The 27,689-nt window shown below is 40.9% G+C and overlaps 1 protein-coding gene across 1 annotated transcript in view; it reads left to right on the top strand.

The window, feature by feature from the left end:
- The window catches only part of kif17 (kinesin family member 17), a 102,865-nt gene extending 82,920 nt beyond the window's left edge, over positions 1–19,945 (top strand). The window contains exons 8-14 of the mRNA XM_078558273.1: positions 1,067–1,173; positions 3,530–3,705; positions 5,020–5,248; positions 6,608–6,866; positions 10,909–10,979; positions 14,728–14,845; positions 16,590–19,945. Of these exons, the coding sequence (XP_078414399.1) occupies positions 1,067–1,173; positions 3,530–3,705; positions 5,020–5,248; positions 6,608–6,866; positions 10,909–10,979; positions 14,728–14,845; positions 16,590–16,798 (1,169 nt within the window). The 3' untranslated portion in view covers positions 16,799–19,945. The remainder of the gene's footprint in view (positions 1–1,066; positions 1,174–3,529; positions 3,706–5,019; positions 5,249–6,607; positions 6,867–10,908; positions 10,980–14,727; positions 14,846–16,589) is intronic.
- Positions 19,946–27,689: the final 7,744 nt, after the last annotated feature.

Raw genomic sequence — 27,689 nt, 5'->3', positions numbered from 1 at the left:
GCCCTTAAATGGCCAATGAATAGCTACTTAAGTACCTCCTCCCGTGACTGCTAGGATTTTGCCTGTAGTGGTTGGAGGCCAGCACCAAGTGTGCAGCCTGGCAGCTTTCACTGCTCGAGCTGGTGTTGGGCGAAAGGGGAGGTATACCTCCTTTATGGTCCCCCGTGCCCATCAGAGGCCCAACCCACTCCCCCGGCAAGGTCTTCTCACCTCTGCGTTTCCCCTCCCTACCCTGTCCTGTCCACCCCAGCCCTTCGGCCCCCGCACAGAGGCCTGCCAGCCTGGTCATGACCCTCCCGAACCTTACCTTTACATCTGGCTCCATCAAATGATCACTATTGTACCATTTATGGTGGTGTTGCTGGGGACCAGCCAACTGCTGATCATTTGATTGGCCAGCAGCTCTCAGAGGCGGGATTTCCTCCCCAGATGGGGCCCTGGTTCAAGCCCAATAACAGCCATTAAATGGCCGCAGGGGGAGCTGGCCAAGTCTACCCCTGAGTTTTTTGTCTGGGGGCAGGCTCCCCATCTCCAGAATAAAACCCAGCCCTATGTTCCAGCACTCCCAGCAAGGACTAGCACCTGCAAGGAATACAATTCCTATGATGCATTCATTGCTGGAAGTGCTAAAGAGCAAATTTAATTTTTATTTAAATAAATCACTTAATTGTAAAGTTATTGAAAACATTGGACCATGCTGCTGAAAAAGATTAAGAGTAAGCAATCCAAATGAATATTTTAATTGAAAAAGCATTGGTTACGTAGAAATGGAGCTCCAACTTTTTAAAGTAATCTCGGGCTTTGATGATTTCGAGATGCAATACTTTGGCATGCTCAAAGATTTGTGTTTGACCAGGAGAATATACACAAGAGAATATATTGGGGTTATTGTCAAGCCTGTGCATATGTTGGGGCTGTGTGCTTTTAAGGTTTGAGACAGTTTGTTTGGTTAAGGTCCTGAGGTATAGCTGGTTTGAAGCATAAATGTCATTAGCTCTCTTTTAAGGTAACAACCACAAGAGCGTAGTACCAGTACAAAAACAGAAATGTATCTCTGTCTCCTCAGATGCACCTGAATTTGAAGAAAGAGCCTTTGCCCAGGAGATAACTCAGCCATTTAATGTTGAATTAGCGGATGTGAGTGAAATAGAACAGAAACTAGATATTGCCACGGTAAGTATTCTTATAACACTGCCATTAAGCATGTATATACGTTTCATTGGGTTTCTTTTTATGTGTTAGGATAAAATTCAGGGTAAACATTAGTACACTGACAGCCAGTTTAAATTGTGATATGTTAGTAATATAATTGGGCATTTCTGGTCATTACAGAAGAGATTGAAGATCCGTAAATACATTGATTCTGACCCAACCATAAGATTATATATATGATATTTTATCTTTAAATTTTCAAGCGTTTGGTGGTGTTCAGAAACAATGGGAGTTTTTAGGTCAATGATAGGTTAAAATAAAGAATCATAAAATAGTTACAGCACAGAAGGAGGCCATTTGGCCCATCAATCCCATACAGGCTCTCTACAAAAGCATTTTAGCTAGAAGTAATCTTTTGTCCTTTTAACCAGCTCTGCAAACTCTTTTCCTTCAAATGCTTATTTAATTTTCTTTTAAAGGTCACGAATGAATTTTTCTCCACCTCCCTTTCAGACAGTGCACTGCTGCGTAACCACTCGTTATGTAAAATAGTTTTTCTTCATGTCTCCTTTGGTTTCTTTGCCAGACACTTTAAATCTGTGTTCTTTGGTTCTCGGTCCTTCTGCCAATTGAAACAGTTTCTCTCTACCTATACTGCCTGGGTTTCTTGATTTTGAACACCTCTATCAGATCTCCACTCAACCTTCTCTCTTCTCTAAGGAGAACAACCCCAGTTTCCTCAGCCTATCCAGTAACAAAACTTCCTTATTCTTTGAACTATTCTTCGGAATATTGTCAGTACCCTTTCTGTTGTTACCTTGGAGAAAACTCTATTGGCCAGTACAATGTGCCTGGTAGTCTAAACATTGAACAGTGAAATCAAAACTAATGGAATAGGCTTAAAATGGTTCCAAACCACAAAAATAATGCCCATATGGGTAAGGTGAAGAAGCTTAGTTTTGCATAGCAGGACCATGGTTGAGAGGTAGTAATGGAGTATGTGAACAAAGGCTAACAATACAGTAAGTATTTTAATAGTGTGACACTGGAAAGTGATAATGCTGTGTACATTAAAATGTTGATCAAGTTTCTTGTGCAGAGTCAGTGTAAATAATCAACTTTTGATGACTTCTGAAACTGCACAGATAAGACTGATAATGGATAACTGAGAATAGAACATTTAATTACAGTGCAATGCTGTAGTGCCATGGAGCAATAATGTACTTTGCCATAGAACAGTAGGAGATGGATTTGGGTCAGGAATTCCTCACATGGTGATCTCCCAAGCTCAGTCCAATCTGCAATGCTGAGTACAAGCAGAAAACGATCAAGTGGGAGGGAAGATTGACAAGAGCAAGTAAAACTGGGTTTCTCTCAAAAACAGGGCAGCACTAAAGAGAGGGTTCCCAAATTTTTTGCCAAGTCCAGAACAAGAGACAGGATATCATCAGAGTAGGGACTTGGATCAGGTCTTGCATTTTGGTGATGATGAAAATTCATTGAAAATAATTCATTGAACATCTTAATGTTAAAGGAGAGAATTAAAAAAACTACTTAAAAAATAAATCAGTGCTGTTTGGTTTGTCTGGTACAAATGGGTAGCAATCCCAACTGAACGAGGTATGAAAAGAGACTGTTTAGCCATCATCTTCAATGCCATAGAGGAAATGGGAAGCCAAAGTACAGAAGAAGAATGGCAATTGCTGTCATAGGCAGTCATAAAGTGTATATGCTACCTATCTTTCTGAACAAAAATCAATTTTTCACAGCTTCAAGAAGTAAGTCATATTTGTTTTATAAATTGGCTTTAAAGTGGTTCTGAGCAGAGGGACAAAGTGAGTCATGTGGGAATGTAGTGAAGAGGGCAGCACAGGTTACTGCTTTCTATCAGTCCTGTTTGGGACCATCCCTCTGTTCAGCCCAAACACAGCCTGTGCAGTTGGATGTAGGCTAGAGGACCTTTTCCTGCCTCCCCTCCTCTGTTGTCCAAGATTCAGCAGAATGGGGTAGATGCTTTCCAATGCTTATCGAATGAAGTGAGTTCCTCAACCCCAGATAATCTGAGAGTGCCTGGAGCAGATTACTAACACCTTCTTCTCTACATTTCCACCACGTAACAGGCGAACAGTTACTGGAGCCAGTATGCTTATTAGCAATTAATAAAGCAAAGAAGTTGTCATACATGTGTCCCTATCTGTCCTTAAAGCTTTAATGTTAATAACTTACCTATTACCTACAAATAACATAAGCTAGCACAATATGCATTTTAATACATATGAGTGTATTTTTTAATTAAGGTTATTATTCATTGTGGAAATTGCTGAAATACCTGACAAATGCTAAATGTCTCTTTGATTTTCTTATCAAATTTTTCAAGTTAATTGAAGTAGAGGCTGAAATAGCGATGCAGGACAGCAGCAAGAAAGTTACACTGATTAGTGAAGAGCAAAGTTCTCCATTAGATCTGCAACAGCTCAAGGAAGAAATCGTCGCTGAATGTTCTCCACCTGGTTCATCACCCACCACCTTAGATCAGGAGGAAGTACTTGCAAGGTCTGCTCCATAAGTGTAGCTTTGTTATGATAAATAATATACACAGCTTTTGGTAAATAAGCCTATTATTTATTTAATATTTAGTTATTGATGAGAACACCACCCCCTGCAAGTTCCCCTCCAAATCACACACCATCCTGACTTAGAAATATATCACCATTCCTTTATTGATGCTGGGTAAAAATCCTGGAACTCCCTTTCTAACAGCACTGTGGGTGTACATACACCACATGAACTGTAGTGGCTCAAAAAGGCGACTCACCACCACCTTCTCAAGGGCAACTAGTAATGGAAAATAAATGCTGGCCTAACCAGTGATGCCCACATCCCATGAACAAATATAAAAAACATATTGCATATGTGAGATGATTCAGGTCATCTATGTGTGCTGTTTTCAATTCCTTGCCTATGGCAAGGGACCTCATCTGCTGTCAACACATCTCAGAAAATTGCAGTGTTTTTTGTGTGTGTGTGTGTGTATGTGTGTCTTTAAATCTCACTTAAAGGTAAATTACTCTGCATGCTGAAGATCAGAACTCTAGCTTTGTTTATGGGAAAGTCACTTAACAACTTGCAGATGTTATGGTTCCAGTCTTTCAGTTCCTGGAGCACTTTTTATATATTTCAAATGGCAGCCTATGATTCACTGTAATTTTTTAAAAGTATAATACAGAAATTTGCATTAGCAGTGTTATCTGGGATTACAGCCAGTCTCTCGCCAAAATTACAGCAGGAGACTGGTGATAACCCAATGGAACTTCAGGGCCCACATGTATTGCCTTTCACATGTTCACATCTCAAAGCATTTTACAATCAATTAACAACTGTGACTTCACTTCAAAAGTAATTATATAGTCAAAAGTGGCAACCAAATAGCGCTTGCCAAACTAATGGAGATAAATTAGTTAATCTGCCTTTATTAATGTTTCTTCGAGCCATGAATGTTGACTGCTGGCACTGAGAGCTCCCGGCTTTTTTTCAAATAGTGCCATGAGATCTTTTACATTCACTTCGACAGGCAGGTGTTTAAATATCTCATCCTAAGGTTGATACTTCTAACAATGAAGCGCTCTCTTAGTTTATATTTATCCTTAGTTTTCAATTCCATTCCCAACCTGATATTTAACGGGATTTTTTGTAGCTGCCACAGCTCACTGGCCTGATGTAAATGAGGTTGCTTTCTCAAACTCACAGCTGCCTCTTCATCACGGGTACAAACAACTGATGGCTGTGCTCTGTTAGTTGGTCACCCAAAAATCAAATTCAATTCCAATGAGCAGACCAATTAATAAAACTTTCTATTGTTTACTGTAGGCTGAAGATGTTGGAAAATGAAGTTGTAGGTGGAGAACAGGCCAAAAATGTAGAGCTGAAGGAGAAACGGAAACGACGGAAAAAGTATGCAGATGAACGAAAGAATCAACTTGCAGAAGCACTGAAGCACACAGACAGGGATGATCCTGCTATCTTGATCAATGTGTACGAATCTATTCAGGATGAAGTTCGAGCAAAAAGCAAAAATATAGAAAACCTGCAGAGAAAGGTCCTGCTTTTTCTTTGTAGTTCCCTCTTACTCTTTCAATTGTCATGGACACTTGCCTACACAAGATAGCAGAACTGATTTATAAAGTGTTGAAAATCAAAAAGCATTGAAAAATCACTCTCAGAACAAGTCCTGTGAGTAAAAGCTTTTCATTTAGGCAAGGAAACAGTTGTGCTGTTTCAGTATTCAAAGCCCTCCTAGCTTGTGAATTTCACAGAACATTCACTCCTCACTATACTCTCACCTTGCTGACTCTGGCAAGTTTCACTTGTGCTGGCTGTTAAAGCCAAAATGCAGGGTTAAATTTAAATTTAATTGCCTCTTAACAGCTGGATGCAGATGTTGACCTCCCAACCCCACCAGAAGGGGGTTGTATCATTAAAATTCTGCCCATGAAGTTGTACAGTTTCTGGTAATAATGTTACTGTGTGATGTAATTGACAAATAAACATGTGCTACTTTATAGCAGGGGTAGCTGGATAGCAATTAGAAGTGAAAACCTCCTCATTTTCTATGAGCACAATGTCTATTAGAAGCAACCTTAATCCCGAAACCAAGGATTGAACCTCTAGATCTTCACAGGTTGTGTGTGTAAACACAGCCATTTTGAGTACAGCAATGTTCCACAAATAGCAAATAAATAAATGATGAAATGATTTATTTTTGCTGATGTAGCTTGAGGAAAGAATGCTGATCAGGATACTTAGAGAATTTCTTGCCCTTTTTCAAATAGTGCCTTGGGATCGTTTATGTCCCTTGTTAAGCAAGAAGAAAGGGTCTCAGTTTAATTTATCATCTGAAAGGTAGTTTTTGAAGTCACAAATTGAAGAAATTCGTGTTGCTGAGCTATCTGTCCCTTTCTCATTTCTTAATCTATTTCCTCCATCCATATTTTTCTTGATTGCTCTGTTTCTCCTGAATTAGGGGATTAATCTGAGCTCAGTGTTAAAGTCCGCAATGTTCAAATCAACAAACTTGCTCTGACCTTCCGATACAAGGAGCATAATATGGATGAGAGAGAATTGTGGAGAAAGAGAGAGTAAATTTTCAGAGTACTAGAATTCAGAATAAACCCAAACCTGTTTAGATAGAATTTACATTATTTATGCGCCACACCAACCTCCTCCCACCTTATTTCATCTCACCCTATCAACATATCCTTCAATTCCTTTCTCCCTCATTTACTTATCTAGCTTCCTCTTAAATGCATCTACATTTTATTGACTTCCACATTTTCATCACAGTTTGAGTAAAAGCTTTTCCCCTGAATTCCTTACTAGATTTATTAGTGACTATCTTATATTTATGGGCCACAAACAGATTTGTTTGTTAATCTGTTTATCATTTATCTTGCTTAAGCTCAAAGTTGCAGAGATAGAAATCTCTGATCTCCAATCTGAATTTGAATTTGAGCGCATTGACTACCTGTCCACTATAAGGAAGCAGGAACGGGAAAACATTCTGCTGCAGCAAGTCCTGGAAAGAATCCAGCCATTAATCCGGCGTGAGTGTAACTACAGTAATATTGACAAAATAAAGCGGGAAAGTGTTTGGGATGAAGAAAATGGTTGCTGGAAATTACCAGAAACAGTTCTTCAAAAGATCACTCTTCCTTCTGGTAAGTGATAGTGAATATCTTTAGCTAGAGAAGTTTTCTCTTTATAAAGCTCACTCAGAAACATGCCAATATCTCCAGTGAAGAAGTTGTGAAGCACCTTTCCATGTCTTTATGTATTTGTGTGCTTCTAATAAAATGCCATTTGAAGTGAAGGTTTCGGAATTTTCAAAGACAACAACTTAAATTTATGTAGCACCCTTAAGCGCCCTAAGGCATTTCACAGGAGGATTATTAAACAAAATTTGACACTGAGCTACACAAAGAATATTAGGACAGAAATAAGGTAGGTTTTAAGGAGCACCTTAAAAAAGAGAGAGGCAGAGAGACTTTAGGAGAGATTCCAGAGCTTAAGGCTTAGGCATCTGAAGGCAAAGCCACTAATGATGGAATGATTAAAATCATGGATGTGCAAGAGGGCAGAATTGGAGGAGCACAGAGATCTTAGAAGGTTGTAGGACTGGACAAGGTTACGGAGAAAGAGAGGGACAAAACTGTGAAAGGATTTGAAAACAAGGATGAGAGTTTTAAAATCAAAGCTTTGCTGGACCGGGAACCAATGTAGGTCAGCAATCATGGGGGTGAGGGATGGACAAGACTCAGTGCAAGTTTGGATATGGGCAAGAATATCTATTTATTAGACTAGACAAGCATGGTCTATTCTGTAGGTTAAAAATTGCAATTGATTTGCTTGTGCTGAAGTCACTTTTAACACATTAGACACTTTCCACTCTTGGTGGGATGAAAACAAAGCAGTTCACCAGTTTGAAAATAAGCATGCACCTTTATCCTTGCTTTTTCCTCTGTCATTACTTGTTTCTGCCTTGTTGCTACATTTGATCTTTCCTGGCCTGCTGCATCTGTTCACTAACACTTTCTCTAACTCATCTTTGTCTAAGAGATGTGGTTTATTCTTTTTTGGAATTCACCTACTGTCTTGGTTTTTGTTAGTGAAAAACAAATTCAAATACTTAAAGAACAAATTCCGTTTGCAATCAGTGACTGTGGCAAACAACCAGAATAAATAGTTCAATGAGCACATTAATAAACAGTAGATGTAACCCTCTGCCAACTTGAGAATTTTAAAAAAATCTAGTAATGGTTTAAATACAGAACTGATAATTGTATATTCCCACAAGCAAACCCTTCCTCTGTGTAGAAAGTAGTTATTTTGTTTGTTATTTTGCTATTGATGACATCAATCAGATGGGCCAAATGGCCTTTGTGCTGTAATCACTCTAGGGTGGGATTTTATGTGCCACCCCCTCTCCCATCCATAATGGGGAGGCATTGGGTGGCCCACCTGCCCTTGGGCCAATTAATGGCCACTTAAAGGCCACAGTGTGCTTTTTCCGAGCTGAGAGGGAATCCTTCCTATTCAAGCATCCTGTGCCCAATGGAGGCTCCCTATGATGGTACTCACATCCCCTGCCTTCCTGAACCTGTCCTCCAACCCCTGTGCTGGGGCCTGCCAGACTAGCTTTGGTGAAACAACCCACTCTCCTTTTAGTCCAACTGCATTGACAATCATTGTTGGGGACTGGATGCAGTCCTACCAATGGCCATTGCTCCAGGCCACCTGGTTGGTCTTGGAGCTCAGCCAAGCATTCATTGAGGCCTTCTGGCAGCTTTTTAAACAAAAATTCTCCAGAAGGCCTCATTATTAATGCTTGCATGAGCTCCAAGGCTTACTAATAGATCAGCTCAGCAGGGGTCTGTTTACGCAGGCTTAAATGGAGTTCTAGCTTTGATTGATTGCTATCTTTGTGTGGTTATAATACATTATTCTTTCTTGTTTTTTTCAATGTCTGTATGCCTATCTGGACAAGATTAAGAGATGTGAAGTGGGGTAAAGCTTCTGTTATTGAGACTGAGGGTGGCATTTAATGGAGGCAACAGGGGTCTCCTCTGCTGGCTGGGGAGCTGTGAGAGCCCTACGTCGCCTCCATTGGGAAAGGCCCACAGAATTGTGACAATCAGGCACTTAACTAGGCAGCAGTGGACCTTCTCCAGAATCAACAACCCCAAGGGTGGAAATCCTGCTTCCCCGCGAGCTACCGGCCAATCAGTGGCTGGCAGCTGTGCATTACTCACCAGTGCCACCGGGGCAGCAGTGGCTGCTGCCAGTATTGCACCCATCTGAGGCCCCATCACAGAGAGACCTAGGCCACAGGTGAGTGGTGTCAGGATGGGGGTTGTGGGGTGGGCAAAATGGTGGGGGGGTCAGCAGCAAGGGCCGAGGGTGACTCTCAGGCCTCCTTTCCCGATGCTGGGTCCCTTGATCAAGCATTGAGTGGCTTTGAACAAGGGAACTCTCAGTGGGTGTTTCTTTCTTGAGCATTTCAAGAATTGCCATTGCTACTACATCGTATATCGATTCTGTACATAGCGAGTGGACATGGAGAATATAGTGGGCTTGGAAGGGGCATGGGAGATATGAGAGGGCATGGAGGGGCCTGGGACATTTGAGGGAGCATTGAGGATATGAGGGGACATGGAGGGACCATCAGGAATATGAGGGGCATGGAGGGACATGGAAGATATGAGGAAGCAGGTGGGGATATGAGGGGGCATGGGGAATGGGTGGGTGAAGGGGTGTGAGGACTAGAGGACCTAACATCCTTTAATATAATTGGGCCGAAGTCCCGGAGAACCCAACTAGCCTGCCTCGGCACTCACCCGCCTCTGTGGCTGCCTCCAAACTGCTTGTGGGGTCGGTAGACCTGACCCAGTCCTTCCCCCGCCTCCCTGCAGCCAAAATAGTGCATATGGGAGTCATTTATATGAAGGTGGGTCTAACAAGTCAGGAAATTCCCTGACTCAAACTTCCCATCTTGTAAGTGAAAATCTGGCCCTGTATCACTGACATGTGCTCCCTTTGATTGCAGCTTCCTTAATGGATGGGAAGAATTGTACAATTATCAGTGTAGTCACAAACAATTCCTTCATTTCTTTCAAATATTAAATGTCTGCAAAGCTTGAAAACATGCTAGGGTTTTTCTTGGAACTAAACTTTGACAACAGGTCAGATATCAAAAGCAAATGAAACCAGCAGACAGTAAAAGGACCACCATTCACACTCTTATCTATTGCAATGGTAAAATTAATTACTAACATGTTTCCTGCCATTGGAAAAGGACCATGTTTGGGACATTTCCAAAAGAAGCCAGTATCCACTTGAAAAAAGCTATAATAATCTCTGGAAAGAATGGTCAGGTGCCAGCTTTCATATTGGAGCAGTGGATGGGGCTCCACGGAGCTGAAGTGCCCATAATACTTAATCAACAACTCAGCTAAAAGGTTGTGAAAAGTACACTAAGATTTAGATTTTGTTATGGTCTTTGGGACAGTTTAAAATATTGTGAAATCAAGAATTACATGGCTGATTATTTCCTGTACTCTTTTGCATCTGTACAATCACAACTGTAAGGGGTATTAACAGCTTTCTTTTTACCAGGGTGACCATCTCTTGCGGCAGAAAATAAAGGACACTCTGGCATGGGGGTCCATGGAGTGGGGGTTTCTGCCAGGGCTGTGAGTGCCGGTGGGGGGGCACGGGAGGGGGCGGAAAGAGAGCAGTTACTGCGCATGCACAAGATTTAAAGGTCTAAATTTCATGAAAAACAGCATCCTGATTCATGCAACCTGGGACACAACAGTTTGCTCAATTACGGGACAATCCTGTAAAATAAATGACATTTACCCTGAGTGATACAATCTGGCAGTGTGGTGGTACCTACCTGTTGTAGTGGAAAAGAGGGCACAGTGGGAAAAACCATGCAATCTCTAGTAAAAAAGACCATGATAAAAAGGTTTATTATCCATCTTGCCACCTTTGATTCCCTCAGTGCAATGCATAAAGTCGCAAATTCACTGGAAATTCAGGTCTGCTTGGAAATGGCTTTCTTGCAATAGAGATTTTAATAAGGTGCACAAATGCCACTTTTCTAGTGGTCAGAAGTTGAAATAAGTTTAGATTGGAATAAAGTATAATTCTTTGCGCTGTACAAGTTACATCTCTTTAACAATTTGATTTTATTTTCAGCTGGCTCTAATTTAGCACCAAATAAGCAGGGGATGAGAGTCTCTAATAATGAAATTGCAGATTGCTTAATGGTAAGTGTCACACACACATTCATCCAAACTCCATACAGACTACCAGAAAGACATCATTAAACTCAACTGAGGTTAACTTTGCTCGAACATTTATAATACTGAAGTGAAGGTATATGTTTTGATCATGCAAACTAATTTGAGAAGCGAGGTGCAGAATATGGTATTCGGGCATGGACTGATAAGTGGCAAGAAACATTCATGCCACACAAATACCAGGCAATTACCATCTCCGTGAGGGTCTAACCGCCCCCCCCTCCCCCATTGTCATAAACAGGACCAACCACATAAAGTGGCTTCAATAACAGGTCAGAGCTGCATATTCTGCGGCAAGTGACTGGCCTCCTTTCAAAACCTTTCTGCCACATACAAGGCACAAGTCAGCGGTGTAATGGAACACTATCCACTTGCCTGGATGAGTGGAGCTCCAACAGTATTCAAGTACTCAACATCATCAAGGACAAAAGAAGCCACTTGATCAGGGCCCCATCCAACACCTGAAACACTCACTCCCTCACCAGCGTAACGTGGCAGCAGTGTATACCATCTACAAGATACATTGCAGCAACTTTCCAAGTCCGCTTTAACAACACCTCTAACAGGTGACCTCTACCATCTAGAAGAATAAGGGCAGCAGATGCACGGAGCACCATCACTTCCAAGTTTCCCTCCAAAGTACACACCATCCTGACTTGAAAATGTATCACCGCCGTTCCTTCATCGTTAGTGGGTCAAAATCTTGTGGTTCCCTCCCTAAAACACTCGGCGAGTACATTCACCACCTGCATTGCAGCAGTTCAGGAAGGTGGCTCACCACAAACTTCTCAGGGGAGGCTGTGGCATAGTGGTATTGTCACTGGGCTGGTATTTCAGAGACCTAGGGTTATGCTCTGGGTACCCGGGTTTGAATCTCACCACAGCAGACAGTGAAATTTGAATTAAATAAAAATCAGGAATTAAAAATCTGATGATGACCATGAAACCATTGTCGATAGTTGTAAAAACCCATCTGGTTCACTAATGTCCCTTTAGGGTAGGAAATCTGCTGTCCTTACCTGGCCTACATGTGACTCCAGACCCACAGCAATGTGGTTGACTCTTAAATGCCCCTGAACAATGGCAATTAGGGATGGGCCAGTGACGTCCACATCCCATGAATGAATTTTTAAAAGTTAGGGATAGGCCTTGTCAGTGACATATCTTGTAAATAAATCTTTGTGTATAGGTTATTTAATAAAGAGCAATTTTAGAAAGGGAACATTTTGTCTACAAAACTTTCTAGACTTATCTTTATTTTATTTTTTCCACCACCCCCACCCCCGTCACAGGGCCATCTGTCACTTGTTTTGCTTTCACACAGCGTTGACCCTTGTTCTGCTATTAACATATTCTGCCAATTTACCTTTATGCCACTATCAGTACTTTATTTAGTCTTTAACATTACCATTAACACTCCCTGTGTCCATGACATCTTTTTCAAATCTCTCCTGGGCTCCCATCTAACCTTCTATTTTGCTCCACCCCCTCTTAAATAGTATAAAATTCATCACATTTCTACCTCTCTTTAGCTCTGGACTTGAAATGTTAACTCTGTTTCTCTCTCCACAAATACTGCCAAACCTGCTGAATTTTCCACCATTTTCTGTTTTTTAGAGTTCTTTCATAAAATACAGATAAAGTAGATGAAAGAAAACAGTGGATAAAATGTTGCAAAGTGTTAAGGACTGAGCAATGCTTGCTTCACTGTTTCAGTAGCCGTTGGCTATTCAGCATTCATTCAATAGGCATCTTATGTACATTATCAGCATTATATAGGTAGAGTACCACAACCAGTTCTGAGTCAGAAGGTTGTGGATCCAAGCACATATGTGCAAATTGGCTGCCACAGCATTTTTCCACAGATACTGCCAGACCTGCTGAGTTTTTCCAACATTTTCTGTTTTTTTTAGAGTTCTTTCATAAAATACAGATAAAGTAGAATAAAGAAAACGGTGGATAAAATGTTGCAAAGTGTTAAGGACTGAGCAATACTTGCTTCACTGTTTCAGTAGCCCTTGGCTATTCAGCATTCATTCAATAGGCATCTTATGTACATTATCAGCGTTATATAGGTAGGGTACCACACCCAGTTCTGAGTCAGTAGGTTGTGGATCCAAGCACATGTGTACAAATTGGCTGCCACATTTCCCACAACATGATAAATACTTCAATTCAAAAGTACTTAATTGGTTGTAAAACGCTTTGGGATGCCCCGAGGTGATGAAAAGTGTTAGATAAGTCAAGTTCTTTCTTTCTGTAATGATCTGAAAATGAATTGAATCTAGTATGGTGCTTTTTGCATTTTGGATGAAAAATTTAGGTTCTAACAAAACCATTGATCTTGGGGTTCATTGTTTATGTAAATCAAATTTCTTCAACATAGCATGTGGGGAAGAATCTTCTACTCCTTTGCAATTTTATCCTAAGAAACTGTACCAGCAGGCATAGATCATTAGTGTTGATTACAGGAATCACTTTCACCTAATCTGCATAGGAATACCACCTCCAAGTGAAGGCCTCAAGGTCCCCTCCAAGCCACTCACCATCTTGACTTAGAAATATGTCACCATTCGTTCATTGTCACCGTGGGAGCACTTTTACCACATGGACTGCATCCATGAGTGAATAATAAAAAAATGACTAATGAAGATTAGGTGGCAAGACAAGAACCCTGAAGTTTAAATTCTTAAAAGCACTGACATGCCAAGCATAGCTGCACTGATCATGAAAACACAGCTACGATGGTCAGGTCTTGATGAACAAAACCTGAACAAGATCAGTTTTTGTGCATTGACAACTGGAGAGTGGTTTCATGATAGTCAGCAAAATAAATATGTAAAAGCAAAATACTGTGGATGCTGGAAATCTGAAACAAAAACAAAAATAGCTGGAAAAACTCAGCAGGTCTGACAGCATCTGCGGAGAGGAATACAGTTAACGTTTCGAGAGTCCGTATGACTCTTCATAAATATGTACACCACTTAAAAACAACTCTGAAACAGTGCAAAATGGGCGTCCGTACATTGGAACAACTTGCTCAGGATAGGAAAGCATGGCAAGAAACCACCCATGAAAATACCCTTGAGGCATGTTGCACTGTTGATGCTGAATATAAATACAAGCTTCGGAAGTTTCGCTTGGAAAGTCAAGATTCCCAGTCTGGTATATATGGCATCTGCTGTTCAATCTCATTCAAAGCAAAATCAGATCCCATCAGTCACTAAACAACTCATTGCAGAAAATGAGATGATACTCTGGCTGTCTTATTCAGTATTGAAGAATGGTTGACCAAATAAATACATTAAAAAATTTGTACTGTTCTGTTAAATAATTGTCAGGATTTTATTTTATTGCTGTTCCACTACTTAGCATGAGTAAACCTAAAGATTGGAGCTACAATTCACTGTAAAAGTTCACTGTGGTATAAGGACAAATTTACACTTATTAGAGTACTCTCTACAATGCTGACTGTTCTGTGTATAAGTTAAACTTATCTAATAGGTTTCAAAAATGGAATTTGTTGGTCTGGTGGTGTGATACCTGAAATCTTACTATCCAAGACCACTCTTTCAGTGCTGGCTCCAAATCAGAAAATTATATTTAATGTTCTAAACACTTGGCTGAATCCTGATTAATTGATTTGAATGCAGTTATACCATTCTTGCTGTGGTAAGGAAGAAATATGTTTTCAAATATTATTACTGATTATTAGGAGGAAGACCGTTACAGGCAAATGCTGAACCGCAGTGATAGTGAAAATATTGCCAACAATTACTTCAGGTCAAAGCGTGCCAGTCAGATCCTGAATACAGACTCTGCAAGAAGTCTCTGTAAGTATCATCGCAATCCATAATGAAAGCAATAAAACCAAGGTTAACATTGGGAACCATTCAAACATTATTGCATGTGAGAGGAAATATCAGAACTCAGAAGAATCCTTGCCATCTTAAAAAGCACCTTGATGAGGACACCTTTTAAAGTTAGAGGGTATTGGCCCTAAATGTTATTGTATGTGTCGGGAGCTGATTCGACCTTTTAGTCTGATTATAACTTCAGCACGTTACTTTCACAAAACATGTCCACACTGTATTGTCATTAATGAGAAGAAACTGAATCCAAAAGGTGTTAGCTCGGAAGGAATAAGTTTTGGCCTTGATGTCATCACCTTGTGGCAATTTGATAACCAACTTGGGTGCAGTCACTTCCTCAAACTCCATTTAATTTTCTGAGTTGTATACTTACCAACTTTCCACCTCCTTGTGAGGAATTAACTGTCCTGTACAGTAGCACAGTATTAATTCAGTGATGGAAGATTTGAACAACCATCCAACCATGATAGTGAAATGCATTGCAGCATTTCATAACCCACATTATAAGATATTTTAAGTTTACAAGGATTGTTACCAATGGCCTTATTCAGTGAGTTGGAGATTTTATCAGAATAGGACTGTTGTACCAAGTAATATTACCAAGAACATTAATTTATCACCTCGGGTGATCCCTAGGGTCTGTCGGTTAGATAGTGGGGTCTTGCAGTCTAATAGTGTTTTGAAGAAATGCCAGGAGAAACAATTCAGGAATACTGGAGAGAGGTCGTTCTTAAGATCACTGGGGAAGGGGCCCTGGAATCTGGAATAAGCTTGCATGCCCTGGCAACAGTGGAGGTGGGTCTGGAATCGAGGAGGATTGGAAATGCAGTCTGGGGTTTGTAAGCATTGAGAGAGATCTCGCAAGTCTGGGAATGGTGGATTGGGACCCTGAAGAGAGGGGCCCCAAGATCTGTAAAACTAGCAAGAGGTTTTGGAATATTTGTGTGGGTGATTTTGCAATATTTAGGGGTTGCAAGCACATGGCCCTAATGGGGAAAGATTAGTATAGTAGCCTTCTGAGGGTGGGAGCCCAAATTGCCCTGACTGCATTTAGACTACCATACTCCCCACAGCTCCTCAACAACATTCCTACACATAAGGCTCCATCACCAACCTGTCCACATCCTCTTTTGTATCCTCAGGTGTCTCTTTCCCGCTATGCTTCCTGTTTTTACATTCCTGTTTTAAGGCATTTAATGGTAAACTTTTCCGGACATATGCTAGAGCACATGTCACAGGTGCTGCTAAAAACAGGTAATGTTTGTCTGTGAAGAATTCAAAGCAGAAAATCAACAATGGTTAATAAATTTATATAAATGAGATCACTTGCCTTAAAAATATCTATTTTGTTCAAAAAATTTTTTGGGTAAAGCAAAATTGTAGCACATGCTGTATTTTAACAATTTTAAAGAAGAAAATCACCATATTTGGGCTGACCAATTAAAAGAACAATTTTCTGTATTAGGTCCAGTCCATACTGATTTATATTCATCATTGGAATTACAAAATCAGATATAATTTATTTCAAAGCTTAACTCAAAGTACTACACAGATCTGGTCAGGCAAATGATCTTGATTAGAAATCTCTTTAATGAGCAACCTTTGAAGTTGAGGTTGGTTAAATCGATCTGTGTACAAAACTCACGAAGAGTATTGTGGCATCAAGCAAATTATCCTACTTTCTTCCTTTGTTCTCTTATAACAGTGCACAACCCCACATCTGTGCATAATGTATCTCTTAACAATGGATCTTCTTCCCATGCTGTCTCCAACCTGAACACAGTGTCTCCAACCCAGCCTCCTGAAATGCCAACACCAAGACCATTCCGTTTGGAATCACTGGAACTTCGTGTGCCCTCTGCCAAAACCAAACGCAAGAAAAACAAAAGCAATTCTTTCATGGACATTGCCTGATGTGCGACTGTTACAATAAATTGTTTTTAAAGGCATTTGTTGTATTCTTCCCTTCCCCTCCTGCTCTTACTGCTCCAAACACCAAGCCTGGCCAAGGGTGACCCAGCCTTATCTCTGCCAATGCTACTGTATCACCAGCTACTCATAGATGTTTGGGAGAAAAGTAGAGCTACTTTCCTGAAGGTTCTGTGACATAGTGCCTTGTCTCCACTTACCTCCCTACAAAGGCATACATGAGATTGAGAAGTCATAACGTTGTGGGAAACTAATTGAGACCTGTATAGGTCCAATGCGACACATCACAATGCCATCTATTGTTATTGTTACAATGATTCGAATATATATAGTTAAATTATAAAAATCAAACTTCCATACATCACATCTCATCCCATCAATAGCACTATTCATCAATTCTAAATGTCACCAAACCTTTACTACAACTTGCCAAAGTGCTTTGTTCTCTCTTCCACTTTTCTTTCTTCATTCTAATCATTCATTCATAACTATTACTATTCCTAACCAACCCTAATTTTACTTACTAAGTTCCTTCAAATCAGCCAACCTCACACCACCATTCCCTTCTGGTAGTACAGCTAAAATTTTGTTTCCTTCAAATCCGTAGATTTATTTATATCGTCTATAAGTCTGACCAAGAGCTACCACCTCTTACCTTTCAAGTCTATGTACTTAGCTTTTAAATATTGATCTTCTTAGCCTCACTATTTCCTCTAATATCAAACTGAATTCTCATACCTCATCCTTTCTTACAGCTGCTTTCAAGAAGCTTTGCTCCTTTCATGCTAAAATTGCTTTTCTCCTCAACAATTCTGTTTCATGCCCATGACTGCCTAACACTTTAACATTACTCCTGTGTTAGAGAAGGTTCTTAAAATATCTTTCTAACTTTCTTGGACAGGGTACTAGAAAAAGCTTGTCATCTGATGCAACAAAGACTTACATTTCTGTGTTATTTATTGCATGCAGAATGTGACTCAGGCATTTTATACATGGAGAAAGTCAGTGGATGGCGTGCAGGAAGAAAAAGGGGTAATAGAAAGAGTGGGGATAGAACTGACACTCACCTCTAACCTTTGCACACACAGCTTTTCTTCCAACTCTATATTAGTAGGACTCTTATATCCAGGACTCCTCCTGTACTTTCCTAATACCTTATTAACTCTTTCTGTACCCTGCACACTCATTGTGTTGAGATTGGGACTCATCATAGCATCTTACTCTAACTCATCCATTCCAAGAAGTTTCCTCAGTCTTACCTTTCACTGTCATTACCAAAACTTTATTTTCTGATCTGTTGTCCATTCTCTTTTATTGCTGTTAACCTTGATGATGTATTACCCTATGTCAGCTAAAATGTGAGGCCTCCCTCCAGGTCTCCCAAAGCTGCTGCATCATTGTAAGCAATTCCAGTTCACACAGGTTCCTCACATCAGGATGCTCCTGGTGACACTGTTGTTCACCAGTGTCAAAAATGATGACTGCAACTGGTCCACCTTTTTAAAAAGCTGTACAGGCTTAAGAACAGGATCATCAAATAGACAGTAGTCAAGAGGTTGGCAATGGCAAGACTTGAATTTGTTTTGTTGCTGCCGGCTGGGTATTATGAGCTCATTCTGGGAGCAGGAGCAGAAGGTCTGGCTGTATGCCTTTAGCAATGTTACGCATATACTGCTGCCACAGTAAAGTCATTACAAATATTGTACTTTTTAAAAATTGTCACTTTGTTCTTATAATGTCTGTAATAGCTAAACAGCCAAGCACTTGGGTTCAGAATTAAAGAGTCAATAACTGCCTGGGCTCTCCTTCAACTCCGATGACCGATTTCATGGTTCCCCAAATGATTTTGTAGGTAAATGTACTGCATGGTGCAACACCAAAACTGTGCAAATCACAGGGTCCTAAGTTTGATTCTCAGCCTGAGTTGCTGAATCTCAGCCAGGGTATATTAAAGGTGATATTAGTTTTGAGGTGGAGGAGGATGGGTAGGTGGAATAAATTGATTGGTATCCAATTATCCTTGTTGGAAATTCCTGGTATGGATATCAGGTGAAAGTGTGGATTGGGCTTGGCCATGATGTTCCTCACAGTCAAACAGCCTGCTATTGCGTAAAGAATGGCACCCATGAAACTGTACAGAGGGCCAGAGAGGACAGTCACATTGAGGAGTTTGGCTCCAGAGTGTACTGGTTTGTGGATTATTATGGTTTCAACACCTTAAACTCAGGTGAAAAAAGAAAACCACCAAGCGGTATCCCCAGCCCCACTTATTTGTAGAGTTTGATTAAGCCATTTAGACATACAATTGGTATTGAAGTTCCTCTGCCTAACAGGAACCCCCACTGTCCAAAATTATACTGAACACCCGAGGAAGCATCCCAGTCTATGTTAGCTAATCTCAACTGAATTAGGCTATTATAATTGTAGTTCAGGTAAGAGACAGGGTGAATCAGCCAGCTTTCCCATTCTCGATTGTTACCCAATAATCCTTGTTGCAAAGTGCAAATTTGTGGAAGCTAAATGGGGATTGGATAAAGCACTACTATGTTTTCTCTGTGCTCAAACTTGCCACTTGGGCAAATTCTGGAAAGCTGCTGACACTTTTGGAACTGTCCTCTAACCATGAATTATTTCAATGCAGTAAGGAGGGAGGGAAAATGGTGGGGCCAGGGGGAGGGTGAGAGTGGTGGAATATGAGAAGTATGTGTGAATGTTCAGCTTGGAATGAACTGTATAAAGAAAGAAATGCAGTCAAACTTTATGATGACATACTACTAGGAGTATACAAAGTTGGGTTCATTTTAGGATTTTATAATTTTAACTGACTAACAATCCTTCAACTGGGGCTGAGTTCTTTTTTAAATAATGACATATGAGTAATGTTTTGTTATAATGAGATTTGACTGCAGTCACACTGAATGATAAATTAAATTGAGATAAGGAGGAAATGGGCATAATTGTTCTTATTCATATATTTTAAACTATGTAGTCACAACAGAATTAATGTATTATGTTACTTAAAAATTAAATTATTTGTTTTGTTTATAACAACTTACGCTCGTATATGTAAATATTTGCAATAAAGTTTCAAAGGAACCTGAGCTTTTCTGAGTCCTCTTACAATGAAAAAAGTAACAGGTTTGATGCAAGTTGTCATTATGGACTTCATAACCTTCACAAATCTAATCCAATCTCCCTTTAGCTGTATGTGTAAATGCAGTACCTAGTGTGAGATAAGGCCGCACAGACAGAAAGGTCAGGCCAGAGCCGAGTTAGCTAATCTCAGACTGTAGGACAGTGAAAGCTGAAAAAGGAACAAAAGCAGAATCAGGCAAGGCTCCTGCTTTTGTCTCTTTCCTATAACCCCTACTAGTAAGTTTGCAAGTGTGGACCTTGCATAAAAGCAGAAATGACATTGGCTGTGACATCCAGGCTTAGGTACAATATAAACAATGACTACTGAGCAAGTAACAGAGGACGGCATACCTTAGCATAAGTCATTACTTTCATGACAGCAGAGGCAAATACCATAGATCATGGCATACAAGTTGATACAGCGTATAAGACAACCCCATTTTTTCAGCCCCAAAAATCATATTTTTGTATATACTCAGTGTATAAGTTGACCCCCTTTTCAGCCATGACATACTATACTCGCATTAGTAACAGCCTCAATTTTTCACCCCACAAATGAATGTTTTACTTACTGGTACCTTATAACTGAGTGCTTGGGATCAAGCAGGTGATATGGGCTGTGTTGCAAAGATACACAGGAGTTTAAGGCATGTCCACACAGAGCAGACACCGCATGGCGAATGACAAAGATGGCGACCACCCACACCCATGCTGGCGGTTCACTTTTCTACTTGGTGTAGAAGTCAACTCACTTTTGGAGAGATTTTTTGAGGCTTCAAAAATCGACTCAAATGCAGACATCAATGGTAGTTGATTAAATTGGACCAAAATAACTCTAAAACTGATTGCTAGAATTATCAGATTATTGTCTAACAAAGAATCATTGTAATTATAATAATGAGGAAACATCCTGGAGGATACTTGGATGCTATAACTGATGCCAAAAAAATTGAGGTTTGCATGTGTTACTGCATATTCAGGTGAGTCTTTGGTTTAATGGTAATATTCCTGCCTGAGTCAGAAGGTAAAATGTTCAAGATCCATTTCAGACAGCCCCCAGTGAGTGGAGACTTGAATGCGGTCTCTAAATACTGGGTTGACATCCAACCGAAGATTTATGTCTGGACAGTGACCACTAACAGGGTAGTATTCCCTATGAGTCAGAAGCGTTGAGTTTGGACCCCACTTCAGACATCCCTGAGAGTGGCAACTATACTCCTGGCTCTAAATACCAAGTTGATAACCAGCAGGATACTTGTACCAAACCCCATCATAAAGGGTAGTTGAGCTTTTCAACATTGGTTACAGCCCACCTAGTACTCCTATCATCAAAATTGATGGAAGAAAACAAAAAAACCACTTCCAACTACTCTGCTCTAAGAGTCTCATGTGGAAGATTTGAGTTAGGACCGACCCTAGGACAAATTGCAATAGACGAAGGGATTGCATATTCACAATTTGTGTCTCACCCTCACGCAAACACAAGTGAAAAAGGTTAATTTCAGAAAGCAGTTAGCCAGTTTAAATTTGCCAACCTTGGTTTAGTTATCAATGCATGTATCTGGAAAATGCTGATGATTTGAAACAGGATGGATCCCTGTTTAGGTCACAGGGTATACCCTTTCATCACTTTCCATAATAATTCTTCTTCCATACTACTCAACTAAATGAATTATTGCTAAGAATAACTCAGAAGTTCTCAGATGGGTGTCTATGATAAGATTTCAAGGGACTCACCAGAAATAACTGGATTTTTTTCAACCTTGCATTGATGGCCTATCTTCAGGATAGCCTGAAGATCAGCACACAGATGATGTGAGTGAGAAAAGCATATTAAAATAAGGAACAAGCCTTGGTGCCAGGAACCAGATGCAGTTTGAACATAAGTGGGCAAAGGCACCAGACTTCAAGCTCCCACAGCCCCCACTGAGCAGTACTTATAGAAATATGGTGGGTTATTTGGAGGGGGAGAAGCCAGGTCTCAAAGCCAGTTCATGGAGAGTTGCTGTGGGTATTCAATGCAAGAGTGCAGATGGAGCCCCTGTCAATGATGGACCTTGTGCTCTCAAGTTTCACATTAAGTAAAGAAAATAATTAATATATATTTAATTGAATGTACAGAAAACATATAGGTATTAACATACCTGTGTTATGGGGCTGTGTAGAATTTTTTATAGCATGGGAGTGAGGGAGGAGGGGTGTCTCACAAGCAAAATGATTGAGATCCTCTGGTATAACTAATGAAATATTTGATAATTCAGCTGTGGACTCTGCAAAACCTGCAAATAAATGGCAACCTGTTAAATCGAGAAAATACCAATTAATCCCACAAGGTTGAAAAAAGAGTTTAAAAGAGTTCCAGTTTAAAGAGGTGCCACTATTCAGGTTGCATTTAGTTGTCAGTCATTGAATGCGCAATGAACTCCGAGGTGCCCAATGCTTTTTACATTTCCAAGCGACGGTAATTGTTTTCAGTTTAAATTAATTGATTAGAGTTCCTTGTGCTGATACAGATGATATTGGGAGATTGATTACAACTAAAGATTAAATACTAAAAGGTGATCAGAAACTAAATTTTCAATTTAAATTAGTTTGAACAACAGACTTCACAAAATTGTAATAATCACTAATTATCTTTTTAATGTACTCAAGTATATTTTGTTACAAAAGACAAATGCTGCAGATGTCGGGAATCTGAAACATAAACTGAAAATCCTGGATTACTCTGCAGATCAAGCTGCACCTGTGGAGAGAGAAACAGTTAATGGACTGAAGCTTCCAGATTTTGAAAATTTTCAGCATTTTCGATTACCAAAGCTGTTCACACAACAGCGTGCCTCCTGATATAAGTTTACAGAGGGGGGTGGTTCAATTCAGAAGCCGCCTCCAATTAGAGACAGTACGCATGTGAGAGGGCGAGTCAGTGTATAACACTAAGGGCAGCCGGCAACTTTCACTGTGTATGCAGTGAGAGTGCTGCAGGTGTGCTTGGGATGCCAGAGGGATGGACAAAATGGAGGATTGAAGTGGCTGGAGGCAAAAGCCACCACTTACTTACCAGCTGCACTATTCCTTACTGCAGGCTCCAGGAAGAAAAGTGCAATGTCTCTGGAGGATCTTAGGTTTTCCCATTTGAATCTTCAGGCAGTAGCTTTGAATTATTTGTCATGGCACTCCAACCTCTAGCTGTGTGTGTGCCTCCTGTTACCTGATAAGTTGCAGACATAGTGGGAGTCTCATGCAACACCAGTAAAATCTCATCTACACTGGAACATTGCTACTAATTGGTTACTGATAAGCTTTAATTGTCTTCCCACCACTGCCAGGCGGTTTGTTGTCACTGCACTGAAGCCATCTCTAGAAAAAGCGCAAGGAGGTGAGAATATGACAGGGAACCGGCATAACCTCTCTATCTGATTTTCCTGTCCCGTCCCCCACCTCCAAACACATTGCTGAGTAGCTGGGAAAGTTCTCCCCAATGTTCCCTCTAATTTCTCTTTGCTGTGCATGGCTGTTTGTTGTACTGCACAGTGCACTTAAGATTGCCGCACAGCCACACGTGCGTGCATCCTAAAGGGAATGTTGACTGTGCATGGCAAGTCCCAGGTTGCTGCATACCGGCTTTTCCCCCTCGCAGCTTAGAGGGAGTGTTGTCAATGACTCTCCAGCAGACTTAGAAAACATGAAAGATGTAATAGGTTTTAAGCAAATACATTGGCAGTGGAAATGGACAGGGGGGTTTGGAGGTGGGGGGGGGTGGGGAGAGAGTGGGCTTAATGGACTGAATGATCCCTTTTTCTTTTATAATTACTCTATGAAAGGACAAAAAGGAAGGTTTAAGATAGAGTGGAAGGCAGGAGTAATTTAAATGATAAAACAGATGGTGGGGCAAGATGCTAATGGGATGAGTAAATAAACAAAAGATGAATTCAGAGAAACTGTAAATGGCAACAGCAGAATCATTACCAGCAGCTGCTGTCAAAAAAACTACAGGTACCAGACCCCTTATCCGAAATCCCAAACTCCGGGATGACCTGAAATCCGGCTACATTCGAAGCTGGCATCCTGGGTAGCAATTTGAAATTGGCATGCAGCATACTTCTTTAAGCTGCCATTTTGTTTTGGTGACCCAAAATCCGTAAAATCCCCAAATCCAGAATACGTCTGGTCCCGAGCTTCCCAGATACAGGGTCCACTGCCTGAAGTGACTATGATCTGAAATTGTAGATCATGATGTTGAATCTAGAAGGCTGGAAAGCGTGTAATCGAAGGATGAGGTCCTGTTCCTCGAGCTTCCATTGAGCCCCATTGGAGCAGTGTCGGAGGCAGAGAGGTCAGAGTGGGGGTGGAGCAATTATCAAGTAACCGAAAGCTCAGGGTCACACTTGCAGACTGAAGGGAGGTGTTTTGCAAAGCAATCATCCAATCCGCATTTGACCTCCCCAGTGTAGCAGAAATCACATTGTGAGTAGTGAATATAATAAACTGAATTGAAAGAAATACAAGAAAATCACAAATACAAAAGCAAAATGCTGTAGTTACTGAAAAATCTGAAATAAAAATTGAAAACGCTGGAAATATTCAGCAGGCCAAGCAGCACCTGTGGAGAGAGAAACTGATGAGCTGATCTGCATCTGAAGTGCTGTAACCTGCAAGGCTACATACCAGGTGCTGGAAAGTGGGATTAAAAATGAGCGGCTAGTTTCTTTTTTTCTTTCTTTTGGCTGGCGCAAACACAATGGGCTGAATGGTTTCTTTCTGCGCCATAACATTTCTATGGTTCTATGGAAATACTAACTCAGTTTCTCTCTCCAGAGATGCTGCCTGACCTGCTGACTGTTTCCAGCATTTTCTGTTTTTATTACAAATAAATTGCTGTTTCACTTTAACGAATGTTTGGGACCCTGGAGCTGGAAAGAGGTAAAACAGCAGCTGTTGCAGCTCCTGCACTTGCATGAGAAGGTGCTGTGGGAAGGGGGTCAATTGTTGAGTTGATGGAAGTGTAGGCCAGGATGCCATGGAGGCAATGCTGAAAGGAGAGAGCAAGAAAAGTTGTGTTTGGTGGTGGCATTGCACTCGGAGTGGCAGAAATGATGGAGAATGATCTGTTGAATGTGGAGGGGTGAAAGGTAAGGGCAAGGGGGTGGGTGGAAGCAGAAGTGCAGGAAATGGGACAGACACAGTCGTGCACCCTGTCAACCTCAATGAAAGGGAATCTTTTTGGAAAAAAGAATACATATCAGAAACATTTGTGTGGAAGGTGGATTTGCCAGAACAGATGAAAATGGAGAAACTGGGAGAACGAAATAGAACCCTTATAGGAAGCAAGATGGGAGAATGTATAATCAAGGTAGTTGTGGGAGTCTGTTTGCTTATAGTAGACATTGGGTGACAGCATGTTCCTAGAAATGGGGATGGTGGAATCAAGGAAAGAGTCAGAGATAGACTATGGAAGGCGAGGGGCCGGGGAAGAAACTTGAAGAAAAGTTGATGAAATTTTCCAGTTCAGAGAGACAGCAGAAAGCAGCATTGATACAGTCATCAGTGTACTGGGAAAAGAGGTGAAGGAGGAGATGTGAGTAGGACTGGAAAGAATGTTTCCTGTATCCAACTAAAAGGCAGATTTAGCCATAACACATACATGTTCCATCGTGGCAACTTTTATTTGGAGGAGCTGAGAGGGTCAAAGGAGAAGCTGTTCAATGTATGAACAAGTTCAGACATGTAGAGGAGTGAATCGGTTGACCCTCAGTTTAAGAAAGAAGCGGAGGGCTAGCATGCCATCCTGCTGAGCAATTGAGGTATACAGAACTGGACATCTAGAATCATAGAATAGTACAGCACTGGAGGCAGCCAGTTAAATCTGTACTGGCTCTTTCAAAGATCAATCCAGTTAGCCCCATTCTCTTACTAATTCCTGATATCCCTGCAATTTTTTTCACTTTTAAATATCTGTCCAATGCCTTTTGAAGGCTTCTATAGGATCTGTATCCACCATCCTATCAGGCAGTGCATTTCAAATCCCAACCACCTGTTGCATGAAGAGGTTTTTCCTCATATCACCTCTGGTTCTTTTGCCAATCAGCTTAAATCTGTGCCCCCTCATAGTGATCCTTCAATCATTGGAACAGTTTCTCTTTATGTACTCTAAACCCTTCATCATTTTAAACACCTCTATCAGATCTCCTCTTTGCCTTCTCTGCTTCAAGGAGAATGTTATGGTGTAAACGACGAGGTAACTAGAAAGTGTTAAAGTGGCAGAAGGTATCAAAAGAGTTGCAGGTGTAGGTCGGAAGCAAATGAACAAAGGGAAAAACATTAGAGTGGAGATAGGAGAAAATAAGAACCATGGGTAAGAACAGGCTGGAACAATGGATCTACCAGGACAGTCCTGTTTTTGGATTTCAGGAATGAGGCAGAAGACGGTTGCGCAAGGTTGGGGACTATGAGGTTGGAGCCTGAGCCAGGAAGGTCTTCGGAGGAGATGAAGTCAGTGATGTTCTGGGAAACAATAGCTTGATCTTCAGTAGTCAGGGGTTATGGTCCAGGTGGAGACAGGAGGTGGTGTTGGAGAGTTTGCGTTCAGCCTCCGCCAGCTTGAGATTTGTTTGCCAAACAATAGTGCTACACTTGTCAGCAGGTTTAATGACCATGTTGGACCTGAGGGTGCAGCAAGTTCAGAGGGAGGTAGCTTAGCATGAGTGAAGGAGATAGAGAAATTGAGGCAGCCAACATCACACCAGAAATTCCCAATGAAAGATCTAGAGACAGTAAGAGGCCAGAGGTGAAGGGTCCAGGTGGAATGAGAATTCTAAAGATGGGAAAAGAGTCCGCAGTGTGGGGCATGAGTCACAATTACTGAGGTTCTGGAGGAAGTGCTCATTGTTCTGCCAAACTCAAATGGCATTTTGCTGGAGGCATAACAGAATGAAGCTGAGGCCTTTCCTGGGGTTTCCTCTTTCAGAATTCTGAAAGGACCATCCCTTACATGACAGTCTGGTCCACGTTTCCATCACCCCCAACGACTGCTCCTCTTCCTATGACACCTTCCCATGCAAGCACTTTCACTTCCCTTCCCACTATCCAGAGCCTAAACATTGCTTCCAAGTGAAAAAGTGATTTATTTGAACTTCTTTCAACTTAACATACCCCTACTGTTATGGGTATGCGGTCTTACAATCAAAAGCAAACATATCGATCCTTGCTTTTCCATGCAAATGGCTCTGCCCCTCCTTATCTCTAACTTCCTCCAGCCCAAAAATCCTCTGAGACTTTTGTACTTCTTCATTTCTGGGCTCTTGCACAACTTCAATTTTCATTATCCCACCATTTGTGACCAAGTCTTCACAGTTGTCCATGTCCTAAGCTCTGGAATTCCCTCCCTAAACCTCACCACCTCTCTCTTTCTTTAAGGTAATCCTTAAAACCTACTCTTTAATCAAGCTTTAGGTCATTTTTCTTAATATTTCAATGTCAAATTTGGCTTGAATTGACTTCTTTGAAGCACCCTGTGATGCCTTACTACCCGCAAAACCACTATATTGTTGTAAATTGTTGTTTCTTTGACATGCAACATTCAATTTCTTTGGAATGACACTTAATCAATCCTTTTGCATGAAGTCTCCATCGTCTCCTGACAGACAATTATTCCATATGCTAGGAAACTGAAATCGCAACACACAACAATTACACTACTGCACGTCAAACCAATTATATAATAAAAAGCAAGAGCAATAATCAT

This window comes from Cetorhinus maximus, chromosome 15, assembly GCF_964194155.1.
Source record: "Cetorhinus maximus chromosome 15, sCetMax3.hap1.1, whole genome shotgun sequence".
NCBI lineage: Eukaryota > Metazoa > Chordata > Chondrichthyes > Lamniformes > Cetorhinidae > Cetorhinus > Cetorhinus maximus.
This window is presented reverse-complemented; position numbering and strand designations above follow the sequence as displayed.